Source organism: Andrena cerasifolii, chromosome 12, assembly GCF_050908995.1.
Source record: "Andrena cerasifolii isolate SP2316 chromosome 12, iyAndCera1_principal, whole genome shotgun sequence".
Lineage (NCBI taxonomy): Eukaryota > Metazoa > Arthropoda > Insecta > Hymenoptera > Andrenidae > Andrena > Andrena cerasifolii.
In genome coordinates, this window is record NC_135129.1 from 6,132,929 (window position 1) to 6,151,361 (window position 18,433).

The 18,433-nt window shown below is 40.7% G+C and overlaps 1 protein-coding gene across 2 annotated transcripts in view; it reads right to left on the bottom strand.

Moving 5' to 3' along the window:
* Positions 1-339: 339 nt before the first annotated feature.
* LOC143375479 (uncharacterized) overlaps positions 340-18,433 on the bottom strand; it is a 210,515-nt gene continuing 192,421 nt past the window's right edge. For both annotated transcript variants that reach the window (XM_076824630.1, XM_076824629.1), the window contains exons 5-7: positions 3,423-3,664; positions 3,166-3,298; positions 340-3,087 (exon numbers count right to left, since the gene is read on the bottom strand). In XM_076824630.1, the coding sequence (XP_076680745.1) occupies positions 2,309-3,087; positions 3,166-3,298; positions 3,423-3,664 (1,154 nt within the window). In that variant the 3' untranslated portion in view covers positions 340-2,308. The remainder of the gene's footprint in view (positions 3,088-3,165; positions 3,299-3,422; positions 3,665-18,433) is intronic.

Consider the following 18,433-nt stretch of genomic DNA (forward strand, 5'->3'; position numbering starts at 1 on the left):
TAGAAAATTTTATAATTTTTCTCAAGGTTTTACGATCCTCTAATTTCTAATTAATTAACTACCCACGTTAAGGGTTATCTTTCAGGGAAGGTAATCATATTACTGTAATAAGAATCCATCATCAAATCTGCTTGATCTCAATAAAGCAGCACTTGTGACTTACTCTTTCTTTTTGTTCTTTTTAAGATTTAAGTTTTTTTTATATCTTTCAAAAATTAATTATGAGAACCATGGAACTTTTAAATACCCACTGACACATTTGATATTAAAAGATTTTTGTAAGATCAGATTCCAAAAAGAACATGTCAGTCATTACAATGAAACACCATGCTACAGTTCCAAAAATTTTATTACTTCTCGGGAGGTAAGGGAAGAACTAACGCTATTAGAAAAGAAACGTTTTATTACATTCACCTACGATCTTAATACGTTAATATACGCAAGTTGCAAAGTTACATACATAACAACGTGCGATCCAATTCGAAATGTGAAACGCTCCTTCAGATTCAACCTGGGTTCTCTGAGACCGTAAAATATTCTCAATCCTCGAGTCCCACGAGGGATAGGTACGCGATGCGAGCGTGGAAGAGAATTTAAAGCTGCAACGATTCCTTGCTGGTTTAAAAATGCTTTCGTTTCTGATATGTCCAATGTTGACGAACGTAATGAAAGACTTCACCATAGACGATCAAGGATCAAAAGGGACGATTCACAGAAGACAATCATTTATTCTTACAAAATCTATGTAGTAATAGGAATATGTATAATACAAACGAACCGGCAGTAAACACTATATGGTGACATTTTAATAGAATTTGTACTACAGCCTCCAGCTCTCCCGCTATCTGTTATTGTGCTTAAGTAGGTGATCGATTTCTATGGCAACATTTTTTATACAATTCGTCAGACGACAGTGGTTGCTCGCATTCTGGCGCATAATTCATGCCGTTCCTTTTTCGAAAATGGTCAGACAGGTTCACGCCCCATTGGATATCGATGACTATGTCGACCACCGAGTGTATTGCGGCATATCGACTACATTAGTATTCCTCTTTGACTTATAGCTTCGTTTGATCGGCCCTGCCACTGATACTGGGGATAAATTTAAGAACGAGATGTGAGTTTCGGTTTCGATTGATCCATTTTCCATAGTCGCTTCTTTGTTTTCTTTCAAGCCTTTACTTGAAAGACGAATAAAATCTAAGATCCTTTTTACGTGTATCTGGGACACTTCTATTACAGGAATTAGTTTAAAAGAAATAGCAAAAGATGGAATTGAGGGGCTCAGTGGAAAACAAGCATATTCCACATATGCATAAATTTCGTTTCTTAAGGATCCATATTTTTTTCAAGAAGAATTATACATATTTTTTTTAAACTTTTTATTTATAGAAATCTACGAACATTAAAGTATAAACTGTGATATTTTGAATAATATATGAAAACAAAAAATACGAAAATTTTTAAGTAAAAAAATCATGAAACGATGGCAAGTGCCTGTTTTCCCTCAATTATGTGATTATGTCTGAAATATTAGTGGCGAGTCATAAAAGTGTCTTCTATGAAAGATGCACACTGTTCTAAGAAGTTTATTGAATATGATTGCAACGAAGACGGGTCAATGGATCAATCGAGAGCAGCTCCAGATCTCTGAACGGGTTGAACTCGGTCGTTTCTGTGTGAACACATAAAGAACAACGTACTAGCTTTCGTAGAGGCAAGGGAATCACTGCTCCACATGTAAGAGGTACAAATTCTTTAGTAAAATCGACCTATATTCATCGAGATACATCGTCTATGCCACTTAACGTTACGCCTAGTCTATGCACGCTACGACGAATTGTCCTTATTTTATCGGTTAACATGTCTCTTATAGCTAGGTCGCTTGTAGAGTTACGAAACGTTAAAAATTCGTTCCGAGTTAGTCCATTCTCCACCTTCACAGTAGTAATTTATTTATAAGTTCTTGAAACCTTCCTGTTTCGAGGCTGCACTTTACTTACAGCAGAAATGTTAATTCCCTACATGGTTTGAGCAATAAAGCTACAGGAAACTATGTGTCCGATAGACGGTACTGTTTTCTCACTGGGTAACCAAGTTTTGGTCAGTAGCTACTTAACCGACAGCCGGTGCGGTAGAACTGAACGTCCTGTCTGATTAAAAAGTCAATTTCCTTTGTAATAACTGTTGCATCAACAGTGCATTCCTCCGACGCTTCAGGTCGAACGCCACCAGTCGTTCTCGTTCAGAATTAGAGTGGCGTTTCTTCCTCTTGCAGTTACCTGGGCGTCGGAGGCGGTGGTGGTGGTCATACTGCGCTGCCGGTGTAGAATCCTGCTTTACCGGCCAGGCCGGGAGGTCCCCGTTTCCTCTTCTCGCACTCCATCGTGCTGAAGGTGTTCTGAGCGATCTGCGACTTTCGCTTTGGGTTCTGCAGCGTCATGCTTCTCTGGCTGGAGTTCGAGCTGGAACTCGTCCCCGGCTCGGACACCCTCAGGATACCGGAGTGTATCGTCCCGAAATTCTGGCAGATGTACTGAGACTGGATCGCCGAGACGGACGTGTTCTGGTTCTTCAATGTGATCGGCACCGTCTGGCCTGCCAGGCTGTTGAAGCGCGTGTCGTAGCCAAAAGGGGTGTCCAGCAGCGACTCGTTCTTCTCGCCGTATCCGCTTAGCCTAGAGTCCAGAAGCCCCTCCTTCTCTGTGAAAACACTCAACCTCGAGTCCGCCACGTTCTGCTCGGCGGCCCTCGGCGAGAATTCCATGTAACGCGGCTCTTGGCCCACAGTGTGCTCCTTGCTCTCGGTGAAAGCGATCATATTCTGCCGAGAGTCAGACAGAATCCTCGAGTCTATCAAGCCTTCCTTGTCGACGAAGCCACTTAGCCGCGAGTCGATGACACTCGCTTCCGACTTGTCACTGAACGCGTACCGCGGGTCGGTGTTCTTGGCGTCTGGGTACGCTGGTAGGACGTGGGACAGGTCAGCCTTGTCGACGTAGCTGATAGCCTGGGGGTTGGACGCGCAGATGTCTGGCGCTGACTTGCACAGCAGCGAGGTGCCTTCCTCGGCTGCTCGCTGAGGCGCTGAAACGTGAGGGAATACATTAGTCACCACCTAGCAGCATAGTAAAACTAGATTCATAGCAAAATAGAGTACGTTACTTTTCGCTGGCTGGCCGAAGCCTCGAGCTTGAGGCGGTCCAGGCGACTTCTGATGGGCCCTCACGAGATACTCTGAGCTTAAGCCTCTTTGTTCTCTTAGCTTCCTCTCTGCTCCTGGTACCATAACTCTGACCTAGAGGAACAAAGGTTGCGCTGACTATCTAGGTCTGTTTGGGGGATTGGAACATCAGATTGCTAGCCTGCTTAAGACTATTTCACTTGGCCGTTAAGATTCTAATTACATCCGTGGGTCGTACCATCTCCTCGACAGTGGAGAAACGAGCCATGTAACCGGACATCGTTAAAACCGCTGCCACTTCGGCCAGAATCAAAGCCAATCCTGACAACTGAAGACACCAGCCATACTGGTACTGTGGTAGACTGTTGTCTTCCGTTTGCATGCTCGACGTAGAGGGCAGGCTATATTTGCCTGGTACCTCGAGCGACGCGTCTGATAATGCGGATGCCAGCACGATCAGGCCACCGCCTAACGATAGTCCTGGAACACAAACGAAATTATTACTTGGCTTACTTCCCAATGTCTCTGATATTTATCGTCGTCGAACAGAACCGATTCGCCTCGTGACTTATCGTTGCAATTGGGCCGGGCAGAGTTTGCGATTAGAAGTTGCCATTCGAGCTGGGGAACCTGGTATGATAACTCATGGAGTTAACTGATGAAGATCGTGAGTAGTTCATTGAGTCGAACGTTGAATCACGAACTTTGGTCAATGTCGCTGGTTCTTTGAGGGAAAGTAGGTCCATTAATTCTATTGGCATCTATTCGTTTATCGTGGAGTTGTTATTTCTGTTTGAAGTAGGAATTGGTGAGTGGAGTTAGGTTCTTGTGTGCGCCACGAGCTTTTCTACGAAAAGAGGTTCGAGGGCGACTTTACTATACCAGGGTGAAAAAATTAAGTGGGAGTGAAATGAGTGATTTGAACGATTTCGAGGTCCTCGTAAGACGCTAAGGCTTCAATCTTCTTTTTATTATGGTTCAATTGCTCGTATCTTCTTAAGCTGCGATAGGAACGCCATTGCATCCCCGTAAATACAGTAGCATCACGATGATAACGCGGGACGAATGGAACTGTTCAAATTTATCGCTCCATAAAATTCGTCGTGTTTCCTACCCTTTATCTGCACCTTTCGGGTGACTTATCTGTAGTATTAGCAGTAATTGTCTTCGAATACAGGTTTACAATCGGTACAACAGGGAACATTTTAAACGGGTGTTTGTAAATTTGTCCGTTTGGCAAGAATCCTTTTCTGTCATGTATTAGATCTTTTGAGATCTCCACCTTTATCGTTCTCCAAAAGTGTATTCACAAATAATACATCTAGTAACAGTTAAAATGCTTCTTATGAGCATGGATCTATTTTAAACCTATTAAAATCCATACACAACACCCTAAACACTGGCTTTCAGAGTACAATAAGCAAAAGGTCAAAATCTATTAAATTCCACAGCTTAAACCACCCAACGCTGTAACATCAAAATCTATTCCTCAAGATTGTTCATCAAACTTGCCAACAGAATATAATTTTTTCTTATATTTCTATCGAACGTAGCGCGAAAAATCTTAACAAACCACCAATTGTCATCGTTCTCTGCGTTTGCTTCTTTCGACACTGTTGGTTTCTCCGTTTCCGCTGAATCAGAATACAAAGCTGGTGCTTCTGCACGTTTCCCATTCCCGCGCGAAAGTCGCCCCATTTTTGCGACGAAAACGAGCTCCCTTTTTCCTCGTGAATGCATTAAAAAGGCTCTGCACGATGGTCCCCTGCCTATCCTGGTGCGTTTGCTCTTTATCTGTGATGTGTTTGTTCTTCCGGCGCGTAAAGCGTGCGACATAAAAATTTGCATACGCGTAAAACGAACGAGTCGTGCTTGTAGCCGTCTCCTGCACAGTCGATTCAATTCCAGTCACACGAACCACCCGCGGGACACTGTTATGACGGCGTAAGCCACCCTGTTATTGCATTCTTAGCGACGGATATTCGGACGGCGTTACAGCAACCTGGATTAATGCTGAAACCCGGGAGATTGATGCTCGTACTCTTGATTCATCCACGGTTTTACTGTTTAGGAGCGTTTTTTTTTAAAAAGATTATCTGCGATCGTCGTGTTTATTGAGTTCTTGATTCGTGGGATTTGAGGCGTGTAGCAAATTGGTGTATAATTGCTGCAATTCTCTTGTGATTAGTTTGACCTTCAGTTCTGTGAGTCGAAATTAATTTACCCGTGATTAGCTTTGGAATTCCTTGCAAATATTATGGTAGGATATAACTCGAAGCCTTAATTGTTATATCCCTTATTTAGTTTCAATAGCTTTCACTGTTAAGTATTTAAATCACGAATTAATACAGGAAGATGAAAATGTAAAAAATTTGGAAACGTTTTCTTCTTCATAAAGTTTATTTTCACCTTTTTCCCCTTCACCTGTATGTTTCCAAATGGAAATGAAGACATTTTCTAATTTCGAGCGTTTGAAAATCAATATTACTTGCTATATGCACACAATGCAGATAATATGACATGACTCGTTAGAGGATGGGGCTGAATTCGTGAGAAGAGTAAGCAGGTAAAAATCATTGCAAAATGAACGATTATTATCAATGCATCACACCCAATAGATTACAGGTTTGTCTGGTGTCAGTAATTAATTTCAATAATTGATTGCTACTTTGGCTTGCCGAATTATGACGCGTGTAAAAACCATGCATATTTCATTCGCGCGCGTCCCTTTAATTCTCCAAATGCGTCTGGCGAATTTAAATTTCAATTAACGCAGCCATACGTTTTGTAATCGGGCACACGTCGTTAACGGGACAAAGTTTATGCATCGTTTCGATTCTGGGCACGTTTCCGCGTTATTTGTATGAACAGCATATGCGCGTTATTATAAAAACCATTTGGAACTGTAAAAGAGAGTGCAAACCACATTAGCGTAATATTGCACACTATAAACTTAAACCCTTAAATGGATTCCTACAAGTGCTTCGCGAATCCTAAAATTTTAAATCTCTCTTCAGATGTAGCTATACATAATACCATTATTAATGTTATAAATATTAAATTTTCATATCTCTCAATATAATTAGAAATCTAAACTCTGCTCTAAACTTTTATACTCTAAATTAATGTCACTATTAATGAAGTGCTTTGAGGAATCTTAATGAATTTCATCATAATAGTGAATCGAAGACACAGCGTTGAGGACCGTAGACAAATTTAACAGGATACTGGAGAGTATCAGTGACAAATAATTTTCAGAAACACAGTATCGGAGGAACGAGTTGAATCGATAGCTAGTTAAAGCGATATGTCGCGGAGCACGTGACCCTGCGTTCGATCCGTATTTTGCCGTTCTTCGAACAAAAGCCTGCATCCATATCGACTTTCTATGCGCGTGGGAGCTTTAATTAGCGCGCGCCGTGTCAGCTCCACGCTCTCTCATTCAACGATTTCGTTTGCAAGTATGCCAGACCAAACGCTGTTTATCAATTAGCCCTAGTTAGCAAGTGCGACCTAATTTCACGCGTCTTCGGCAACAGCTTCCTCGACAGGAGTAAAATAATTTTGTGGGGAAAGAAGAGAAGGGATTAAAACCACAGAAATCTGAACTGATTTTGTAAATTAAATTTTAATTTGAGAAATAGATCTGGATAGATTACAATTGGGTATATGAAATCAATTTTAGTACTCGAGAAGTGTAAAATTTGTTCGTTTGATGCAAATGCCACTGTTGTGAGTACAATGCAATAGTTTAGATGGAAGAAACCGACCACCTTCTCGTGGTTTCCATCGAGCAATGGTATTTTTATTCCATGATAATCAGCAAGCTGATATTTTTAAATTTGATTATTATAGAGAAAAGTATTATTGGCCCAAAGTGGGCATATAAAGTTGTTCTGGTGGTATAAATAGTATGGAGATGGCTAGAAGACTTGTCGATTTCAAGTGTAAAATTTAAAAAAAAAATGCTAACTTTGATGGTCTGTATTATTTAAAAAAATTCCAAACCAGAAGAATGATGACTTAAACTTCCCCTAATTTCACATAAGCTACCTACATTCTATTTCAATTTCATTAAATCCCTGTCATTAAGTGCACACAGTGATCGATTTAGCGTGGAATGTCCCATCCACATTTCTGTGATGCTGAGTTAAATTTAAAATCAGTATTACTGTGGGATTTAAAAATTGCAACGAGTAGTAAATGATTAATGTACAGGCAGAAAGTACAACTGACCCGACAGTGGTGAATACCACGCTGGTGCAACAGAGTTTGCATCAGTACTTTTCGATGCCAGCGATTGTAATTAACGTCAAAGCAACAGCAGAGAAATAAATCGGGTCTCGTAAACTCCACGGACGAATGAAAGTTTGCGAACAGTCGTCATCTGAACGAAAGACGAGTTTGGAATATTGAATCGAGAGCCGTCTTCAATTTCTCCGTTGACTCGATTGCGCTACGCTTTGTTCCTCGAGCGACTACTCAACCCATTGCTCAATTAATTAGCACTAATTGCAATTTACCCGTGGTACGTGCGGTCGAGGACGAAGTTTCTGTTCTGGCAATATGAACCAGTCATCCTGAGACTGCTCAAAAGTAAACGCGTATCCTGTGCTCATTCGTGCTTATCACAAGTACATAGATGATTATTGCGTCTTAGAATTAATTTCTGGTAAATTTTCAAGGCCAGAAAAGATTTTGAAACCGATAGTAATTCTAGTTGTGTGTAATTAAGGGTTAGATTCGCCGAAACCACGCGTGATTGCGTAAATGATGATTTTTTATACTTTTTGTAAATGTTACAAAAAGTGTGTTAATTTATTATGGTTTCCTTCATCGTTATTGATTTTTTTTTAATATTATTTATTCAATATTCCTTTCACACATCCATTGAGTTAGAAACTTGCGTTTGATATAACAAAGATATCAACATTGTACATAAAATATTATATAAAATTGAGAGTAGGTACAATCTAGGAAAGAAAGTTCGCAATTAGTATCCAACTCGTAATCCCATCACGTTTCGAGTGACAACTGTACAAACCTGAGTGTCAATAAACGTCGATAAAAATGTATTTGGCTGGAAATTGAGAGTTCTGCCTGTTTTCTTTATTACCTGTGGTATCTTTCACACAGTAAAAGCAAAGAGAGACCGTATTTACGTTTTAATATTTATATCTAAAACTAGTAAGCGTGAACGAGAATATTCATTCGTTCGATATTCTGTTATGACGCAGTTTAGCTTCTATTTTATTTATATTTATGAATATGATACCACTTCTACCAGAATTCCGTGCTACAGATTAGCATGTTTGAAAAAATTTACATCCCACGCGGTTATCGTTATCGGTGCCAGGCGAAAAATAAACGAAATATTTAATGCCACGCCGTTCCAGCGATGGAGTATCGTATATGGTCAGAAGTAGTAGTAGCGGGCTGTATTAGTCAGCCATAAGAATTCCAAGTCTAACACTCAGTTAGGTTTGGCAAAAATACGAGTTTTAAGCACACATCATTCCTTTTTGTCTATAAATACGTAAATAAGGGATCGAGTACATTCACCATCAAGTCTTCTATAGAAATCGTAGAAAAATTAAGGAAGACTCCAGAATATTTTGTCTGCTGTTTGAAATCGATTCCATCGACAATGGTAAAAGTTTAATTGTTTGTGATGAAAATTAGAATAAATTTTCAGTTATTAACAATGCTGTGAAAATTGTCGGATAGTGAATTTTATGCTGACATACGTATTTTTTTTTGCCATATCCTGGAAATTGAATGTTTCCATCGCGCAAATAGATTTGAAGTTCGTTGAAACTTGCTCTCCAATAAATTTTTGTATGAAGGATATGTGAGACAGTATAGTTCAGTAAAGCAGAGTTTGATGCAGCTTTATAACGCGCTCATGTCGGACTGTTATTGGAAAGTTTGTTTCACTAGACGCGGAAAATCATTTTATTATTAGTCGCCTCTGAAAACTTGTTGAAGTCTCGGAAGTTTCACGGACAACGTACGACCATTTCTCTTTTAACTTTCCTCGTCTACTTTTCCACGGCTCTTGACTCGCAGCGAACTTCCGATAAAGTTGAAGCTCATTGCAGCACCTGGGAAAATTCTATTATTCTTACAATTCGACAGAATTCGCTTGTATATCTTTAATGCTAAATGAGATTCACAGAAGTCTGATAGCTTGTGACTTGTCCAGTGCGGAGACGTACAGAAATTCGTGAATAAATATAGTCCTGTCTAATTTTGAAGTTGTCCTAAACAGTTAAAAATAAATATTACATTCTCTTCATAATGTCAGAATTAATCCCTTCGTGGTCACATTTCCTTTCACCAAAAAATTAGAACCTTCAACTTTCCTGATTATTTTCGTCCTACTTTACTATCTTCGTGTCATTTTCATCCCACTTTTCACATGAAATTAAAATGAAATTTAAATGTATACACGTTTCAAAGTTAAAATTTCCGGAGCTTTGCATACAGGCAACGTGCACGTTCATAGCGTTATGTAATTTTCTCTTGGAGCAGACGTTAAAGTTGGGGATAATTTTAATACCTTAGCCGATCAGGGTAGTAGGGACAGAATTATACCCTTAAAATTCTATGGTACCTCTTCCCGCCCTGTCTATATGGTATTTAACACACGTACCCTTTGTGTTCGCGATCGTGGAACATGGGTGGCCCTTGGAAAGTGCCTTACATCAAAGTTGACAAACTTGACTCGCCCTATCCGAGCAACCAAAGGGGCGTCGAATTAGAGGATGTGATAGAACAGTATCTAGTTGGGTAGACTCGAGCAATCTTGACTAATGAAACTGGTCCTGGTAATATGAAAAGGGGCGGGGGAAGAACGAACATCGTTGATCGTTACCATTCGTAGAAGAATTCATCTTATGAAAGATTGGGGATGTACAGTAAGGTTGAAAATAGTGGTGTCTTTTTTATTACGATGGAAATTTCAAAGTAAAATCAAATTCATAATGTCAGTTATGGATTGTTCTTGTAATATTTTCTTTTCTGTTGAATTATTTTCAACTAAATTCTGATCTTTGATTTTTTTAGTAGTCGAAAAACTAGTTAGAGGAATTATAATTTGTTTCGACTGGAATAAGTTGGATTATCTACATAATCACAGTTTTATCACTTACATTTTTGAGATCCTACCTCGATGTAATCTGTCTTCAATTTGACATTGACATCATTAAAAGTTGATGTATCTCTTTCACGATTTATTCCTATTTTGGTATTAATGGAATTTAGTACCCCAAGTCCCACCAGTAATTCTAATGTGCACGCGTAACCAAAAACCAATTCGAAATTTCATACAAGGTACACAAACATAGTCAGATATTACTTTAGAAGCACTGCACAGTCTCTTGAGTCGTTTCTTCTCAAACCTTGCAGCTGTCGCGCAATAAAACAAGGAAGTACACTTCCACTGGCAAGAAATCCACAGAGACTTACCAAGTTCTGATTACTTTGGATCTCGTTTTCACCGACACAAAATGATTTTCTTCGAAGTGTCATACAAAATATGTTTTTACTCTACTTTGGCTTTCTAATAATTCATTTCTGATAATATGATTAATTAATGACTAGAACACATTTCACTTTCAAACATATAACATAAGAATTTCAGTTTATCCAGTGGATAATTACTTCTCTTCTCCTTACAAATAAAGCATTTCAAAGTCTGCTCACAGTACTAACGGATTGCGATCCTATTCAAAGAAATTACCAACGACACTTTAGCTCTCGTGAAGTTTCGACATTACACATCTCTACAAAAAGTTGATGAAATTTAAAAACACCCTCATTCTGAATCGTCTGTACACAAACTTCACGAATACAGTCCAATGAAAACAACTGTAGCTGATAACGAATATCATCAAGTAGTGTCGGGTTGAGATAATTAGATTGGAGATTAAAAATCAGCAGCCCGTTGGGGTAATGGTTACTAATATTCAGAAACCGTGTTTCGATGCTGGCGAAATCATCTGGGCAACAGTTTTGCGGATTCGAGGGAATCGCGCATTGCCCGCGAATATTTCGGAAGACCGCATACACCGTCGAGTATTCTAGCATGGTTTCAGTGCATAAATTTCGAACACGCCAGCGATGGTTTATGCCGCGAGGATTAAATAACTTGACCCAGCAGCAACATATCACCGCAATGGACCAGCTAGCCTGCCCCATCTGTCGTTCTCAGTCATTCTTTTTCTACTTCATTGTTCCTTCCTTGCACCCCCTTTTCTTCGTCACAATGCTTCCTTCAATCTTACACTTAGCACGAGCGCGAGTGTCTTCGCAGCTTTTGTCAAAGAGCCCCGCCTTTCTTCCTTTCCTCTTTCCACTTGACTGTAATTTTTTTCTTTTACACCATCCAATAGTATATTTTCTTATTTTCCCTGCAGTGTCCTAACTCCCAACCCCCAAATAACGTGTCTATATTCTACTAATGTACCACAGAAGAATTCAGCGTGACGACAATAATTAATTTCGATTGTCAAACACCTCTTCAACCGTCTTCACACTCAGCGTACTTTATTTTCTACAAATCCATCGCTACATCTCCACCCCCAAATGCTACGATCCTCAAGTTTTCACGCCTTCTCGCCTCCCATTTGCCACCCCTATGGGTGGATACAGGATACCATAGTCAGGCGACCGTGGGCTGCGTTCCTTCGACATGCAACGAGTTTCAGGCGTTTCGGTCTTATCGAGGGTCAAGGTTCTAAGGGCGGGAAAGGGTGGAGTAGTTGCGGGAATTGGATCGATCACTCGATATCGCGACCGGTATTCTTGAAATTCGGGCAGGCTTGCTATCCATGCAACTCCACCCACTTCAGTCTGTATTAATATTAAATTCCGCTTGCTCCTACCGCAGTCGTGGGTAGATGGCCTTCCAGACCTAACTGAATGATATCGCTGAGGGGTTGAATGCTCGTAGACGATCTGCAGACAAGAATTAGACGCGTGCGTGCTTCCAGTCGTGTCCATTTTAACGTGAATCGTGATGTAGCCTGGTTTTTTAGAGCTGCACGTGACGATTAATAGAATTCTGTTGCTGGTTCAAGTGCGGACTCGTTTATTGTTAATGAGTATAGATTTTGGAATGTTTGTGGGATTTTGGTAGTTGGTGGGGTATGTTCAAGGGTAGTAAAATCTGTTGGGTAAGGTGCTTAGAATTTGGGGGGATATTTAATTCATGTATATATTGTGGATGGCTTCGAAATATTGGCTGCCTCGTTAGAATAATGGAAAATGTTTCATTACTGTCTTTATTTTCTTCAAATCAGCCTTACTTCTAAAAATTTACTGATGCAAGCTGAGAAACTGTACCTACATAGCGGTGATAGCTGCGTCGGTTATCAAAATTTGGTTATACATTGCTACTCCAAACTGACAAAGCAGTCACGTCTGTATCATAAAATCCAGTTCATGCTACTGCACTTAACACCTTCGCTAACATACCTTCATGACACAAACGAGGTCTTCCTTTTTGAAACATTGAAGGCAGATTACCTACGAAATGTTCAAAACACTTAGGTGATGACTTAATCGATCACATCTACTTTGCAGGCGATTTTCCTAATGCACGATGCTAAGAAACGTGTCGAAACCAGAAGATATACCCCGGATTGCAATCGCAGCGTGCAATCACGCGAAAAGAAATCGATACAGCCACCGTGGAAGCTCGCAGGAGCCGGTATGATTTATCAGAGATCTCGAGCGTATCTCGATTTATCGGAGGCTCGCAGGAATTAATTCGAGATAGGATCGCGGCACCGACGGTCAGATTTGTATGATGGTCGAACGGCCAGCGTGTCGCCGTGCTCGTTCGTGTAATTTGTATTCCAACGACGACAACGCTGACGATGGTAGCGATGGTAACAAGCCGCGAGTGCTCAAAGCTGCCTCAGATAACGTTCGTCCTCACTAACGTTTTACCACAACGATTCCCGCAATCTGGATGTCCCATCGAAGCTTCTTCGTCGAGGGGCACCGCGATTTAATCACAGATCCCTGTACTTGCGAGTACTGGTGGATCAGAACATAATTCAAAGCGCCGGGAGTTCAAGTTCGAAACTTGAGAGGTCTCGAAATATTTTATTAGAGACTTCTGTTTGGTAATCTTGTATAATATAATCTTGTAAATGTTATGAAATCGTGGAAATATTGAAATTTGGATCGTTTGGTGGTTCGTATTCGGAGCTACTCAGGATTAAATGGATTTGAGAGATAAGTGCAAGTAAATTCTTTTAAGTTGTTATGAAAAAAGATGCTGGAACTATAAAGAATCTAACGCACCTTGAACTTCCTTGTAACTGAGTGCTGCGACGATGAAGTCTCTTGATTAGTTTTGAAAGTCCCATCGAGAAGCTTAAGTATTTAACGTAATAGGCTATTGCTATTTTTGCCGAGTGAATACATTCAGGAATTGTGAATAGAATTATCGATACATTGATAATGCCTTCTCTAAGAATGGCGACTCGAATTATACGGGGTCACTGACAGTTTCACCTAACGACGTCGTTATTATTACGTGGGATATGGCTCTTTGTACTCGTTGACGACGTACTTGGCGTTACACCCCTTGACTTACAAGAACAGCTGGCTGGTGAAGAGGAAAGACCTAGATTCTCGTAAAAAATGTCGCGAGGTATTTGCGAACACTTTGACTTCTTACCCTGGCCCATTATAGGCAATGCTTTGTGTTAAATGATGAACGCTTTCTGGGAAGCGTTTAGCAATTGTACTAAGAAAGCATAATATTTTAACTCATACGCTTCATTCGTAACATGGATGACTCTGAATTAATGTACATACTATATTACGGTATTAATATTGGAAAAGTGTCATAGTATTGTGGATGGTGGAAGGCTATAAAATAAGTATTTCTAATATTAAGTATAAAATGCATCGAGGCGCTTGAAATATTGCGTGACATTTCAAGTGTATTAATTATTCGAATTTGATCACGAGACTCGTCGATTTTAAAAAGTGATTATTTATAAAGGATTTATTGTATTATAATACTTAACAAATCTACTTTACAGTAGATATCAACAATAGATGCCTTTATATTCACAAAATTCCTCCTCCATTCACTGCAAGATTTTCAAATTTCCTCTGTACCAGTTAAAAAATCAGCGAAAGAAGCATAAAGGTGCAAATCCACGACGAGAAAAAAATATCGTGTCTCCCGAGACAATTATTTCATTATTTTATTATTTTTCAATTATTTATTTTTTCACTAGATTTCTCTTTTCATTAGACTCTCGCGAGTCAATTTTCATGATATATTTTCAAAAATCTCATCTCTCGCGACTATTAAAGAAGAAGTAATCTTCTATCAATGTAACCGAAATGGGGGCAGGTGTCCTGAAATTCCTCTCATTAAATCTTCGCTCTAGACACTAGGACTCTAGACTGTCGAATAAAAAGTAGCATCGTGACGCAGCATTTGCAGAGACGAATTGAGCGCAGTGCGCGTTGTATACCTTGCATTTCGGATTCTAAGCTCTTTCGTGCCGCCGAAACTAAGTCCCCTTTACGTGACCGTAATTCATTACGAGCAGCTAAGTGTGCCATTGACAATGGTAGTCGCGGAACGAGCCGCGTTCTCGCAGTAATCCCATTGACCGAACCGCGTCGCAACAGAATCTCACCCCCGCCGATCGGAGATCATGGTTCCGCGTCGCTGACTGACAGGCTTCGTTCCCGTGTCCTCATTAATTCGCGCAGCATTGTTCGATGCTGAAGCCAGCTCGCCCCGCGACACGCGTTAATCACGGTGATTGCGCATTCTGCCCGCGGAATAGGACGACAGGGCTGATCCTCCAGCCTGCGCGTCGTTACTTGACCCTTAAAAGCCAGCGCGCGGCCGTCCGGCCAGTCGTTGACTCCGACTACCGCGCGTTGTTGCAAGAAATTGAAGCCAATTACTGGGCTGCTCCATTTGGCAGATGGGTTCTTCGAAATGATGGATTTTCTGTATCTGTTAACTGCTGTAGTTCGGTCGTGCGCAGGAAGGTTCATTAGGATTTGTGGTGTTTGTTTAGGAAAGGTGTATAATTTCTGTTGCAGGTGTAATTGCAGTATTTAGAGATAATGCTCCTCTTGAGTTTGTAGTTTATGGAGGTTATAAGGTTTTGTTGAAGTTCTTCCAAAGCAGTATAAAGGTAAACGAGTAAATACGTAAACTTTATATTATTCGCGTGAACGTATAGAGGAAAATTAAATTCTTTAAGGGTGGAATCTTATTTTATGGGCTAAAAACAGATTTTTTTTAAGAACCTAGCATTTTGATTCATCTGAAATTTGGACCATGTTTTTATGTATCCTTGATGAAGTTGCAGTTTTTTTATTCATTTTTAATAATAAATATAGTCCACACGTGTACCAGTTACACACATAATGTTATCAAAATAAATATAACAACGCCCTCACAAACACTGCTCGACTTTGAAGAGTCAACAGCCTAGGGACACATTCAGCATTCAATTGAGACATTAGTATTTAAAAATCCCAAGACCACGAAGGTGTACCGTGGTATTAAAAACACATTTGGCAGCCTGCACCCTGAAATGTATCTCTGAGAAAACCACTGGAGTGTGCTTTAAGCGTCCTGTCATATCTGTTGCACGAACAATACCTCGCTTAAAAGATTGCAGCACCGTAGTGGCAAAACACCTACCCTAACGCGTTGGCATTCGCGATCAAGGATATATCTGTCCACGATTGTCCAAGACCATGTCGCTTTTCGCATTGTTATGCATTAATTAGAGGTATCGCGCGTTTGCCGGTGTCCATCGAGGCACCCACACAAAGAGGAAGAGCGAGGGTTGCCGGTCGAAAAGGGTGGCGCTGAAAACGGGCCGTTTGTCGTCCTTGAATTGGACAGTCGTGGCTGGAAACAACATCGCTCAAACACCATTATCTGGAAGCCAAGGTACAGCTAGAATAACGTGCAGCCTCGACCAGCTCGAAAATATCGTCGATTTCGTTTCAAACCACGTTCAACGCTCGTTTAGCCTTTACAGGGTGGCATAGTTTATCGAATTCAACTACCAATCGTTCGTTGCTGAATCGTTCTGCCCTTGTGAGCCTGCATTTCGATTTTTGGCTCGCCACACGTTGCAATGTTATCTTCTTTTGTAGATCGAGTATCGTAGTTTTGGGAATTTTTTAACAGGAGGTACATCGTTGGGGTGGGAAATGCGCAGTACCTTTGGATGAATTTATTTGATGTTTTCCAGGGAATAAAGTGGGGAAAGAATATCGAGGTTGTCAGGGAATTTAGTTATGAAAAGGTATTTTTGTAAAAGTTTATATTGTTATTCGAGGATCTTCGTTGTTGGGGAATTAATACTTTTCGGTGATGGAAACCCTTGAGTAATTTAAATTCTTGCATTCTTCACTCTTTATCTCTGAAAAAAACTGGATTTGTAGAATAACTGGATTTCTACAGCAAACGAAATCCCCTTCAAGGGAAATTCTATTACACCGAACTCCTCTTTCAAATCCATTTCATTACCAATCTGTACGCCCCTTCACACTCTACTATACAAACCTCGCGTAACCCTATCCAGCGTTAAATATCTCTGCTGCTCAAAAAGAGTTATTAGTCCGTCTTTATTAAGTAACCCACTCGCTATTCGATGGAGGACGATTTAAATACATGGACTCGTAAGTAACCTGGCATTTTACTTCGAAATTCGGAATCAATAATACAGAGTTACGCATAACAGAGAAAGAGCTGCGAATCAGCGGAGCTGAATCTGCATCAATTACAGCTGAAATTGCAGCCAAACTGTAAATTAAAGTTAAAGTGGAATTCGAACGGAAGCGGCGAGGTAGTTGGAGTCGAAGTCGCGGCGAAACCAGCCTCGAAATCGGCGGTTCTGGTAGCTGGCTTCCGGTAACCGAGGGGGTTTGGAATAGCGAGAATTGTTTCCGATCTAGTTAAGAGTGCATCCTGATTTATGAAAATTATACCGCGGCCGGTTGTACCGCGAAGTTCCCGAATTAATATGTAACTGCGCTAATGAAGTGCAAATTTAATGTGCCTGCGGGACAAACAGGGACCCGCTCGCTAATGAATGCTAATAATTAACGCCGAGGAATTATCGCGCGAATCAGCTTGCCGTGGACGAAATTTTCTCGCGGGGACATGCTGGAATTTCAGGGAATTAATGCCTCGAGCGAAGGTTCGATTTTGTGAATCCAGAGAGTCTCTTCCTTCGATCAAATATATTAGTAATTATTACAGTGTCCTATTCAGTATCTTTAAATCTATTGGAGCAAAAGAGATTCTTTAAGATTCACGAATTTCGTATTTATTTTTAATAGAAACTGAATAACTAAATATTTGAAACGTGGAATGTCTTCTCGCGTATTCAGAGTGCATAATTCATCACTGCACTTTGTCACAGAACAGCTCTATGCTCCTCTTCTTATTTATATCGTTAGAACAAAGGGACTCACCCTTTACTTTCCTTCCTTTCCTCGCAACCTTATTTCCTTTATTCTTTTCCCTTATTACACCCTGTATCTGTGTTTGCACCACACTATTCCACGTCCTCTAAATTTACCTAAACACCTAATTACACCAGGCAGAATCTTCGTTCCGCAAAACAAATACAGAAACCCATAAAACAACTGACACTCCCCAATACAGATATTTCTAAACCTCCCATCGAGTGGCTAAATCACACCCCAGCGCAAAACGAAAAAACTGCATCCCCCAGCGATTCACGTTCATTTCCCATCCATGTTTCAATCCACCATTTCCCTCCTGCATCCTCCAACAGGATTTTCTGTCCCCAAAACGAAAGTTAATTTAACGCAGCCTGAAAGGCAAACACCAACGCGCACAGATGCAATCGGGCAGCATTAAATCATTACCTCGTCACTCGTGAATTCAATTTTACCCCTACTCCCCCCCTGTGCGCCCCAGCAAAAAAAAAGCAGCGCCCCTCTCGTTACATTACTCGCGCCAGCACCACCTGTCAGAAGATTCATGGTTCCGGCAAAGCCTCGCGAAATAAACTCCAGTCCAGTCGGGGACGACCTCGTTCGCGCCAGATCGCGCGATTTTTCTGCAGAATCGAGAACCGTTTGCTCAGAATCGGGACGGGGATCAATTAAATGGACGTGCTTCTGGCCGGTCGGCGACTGAAAACTATTAGCACGGTTTACCGGGCCCCGGGGCAGCAGTGAAAATCGCCGATACGACAT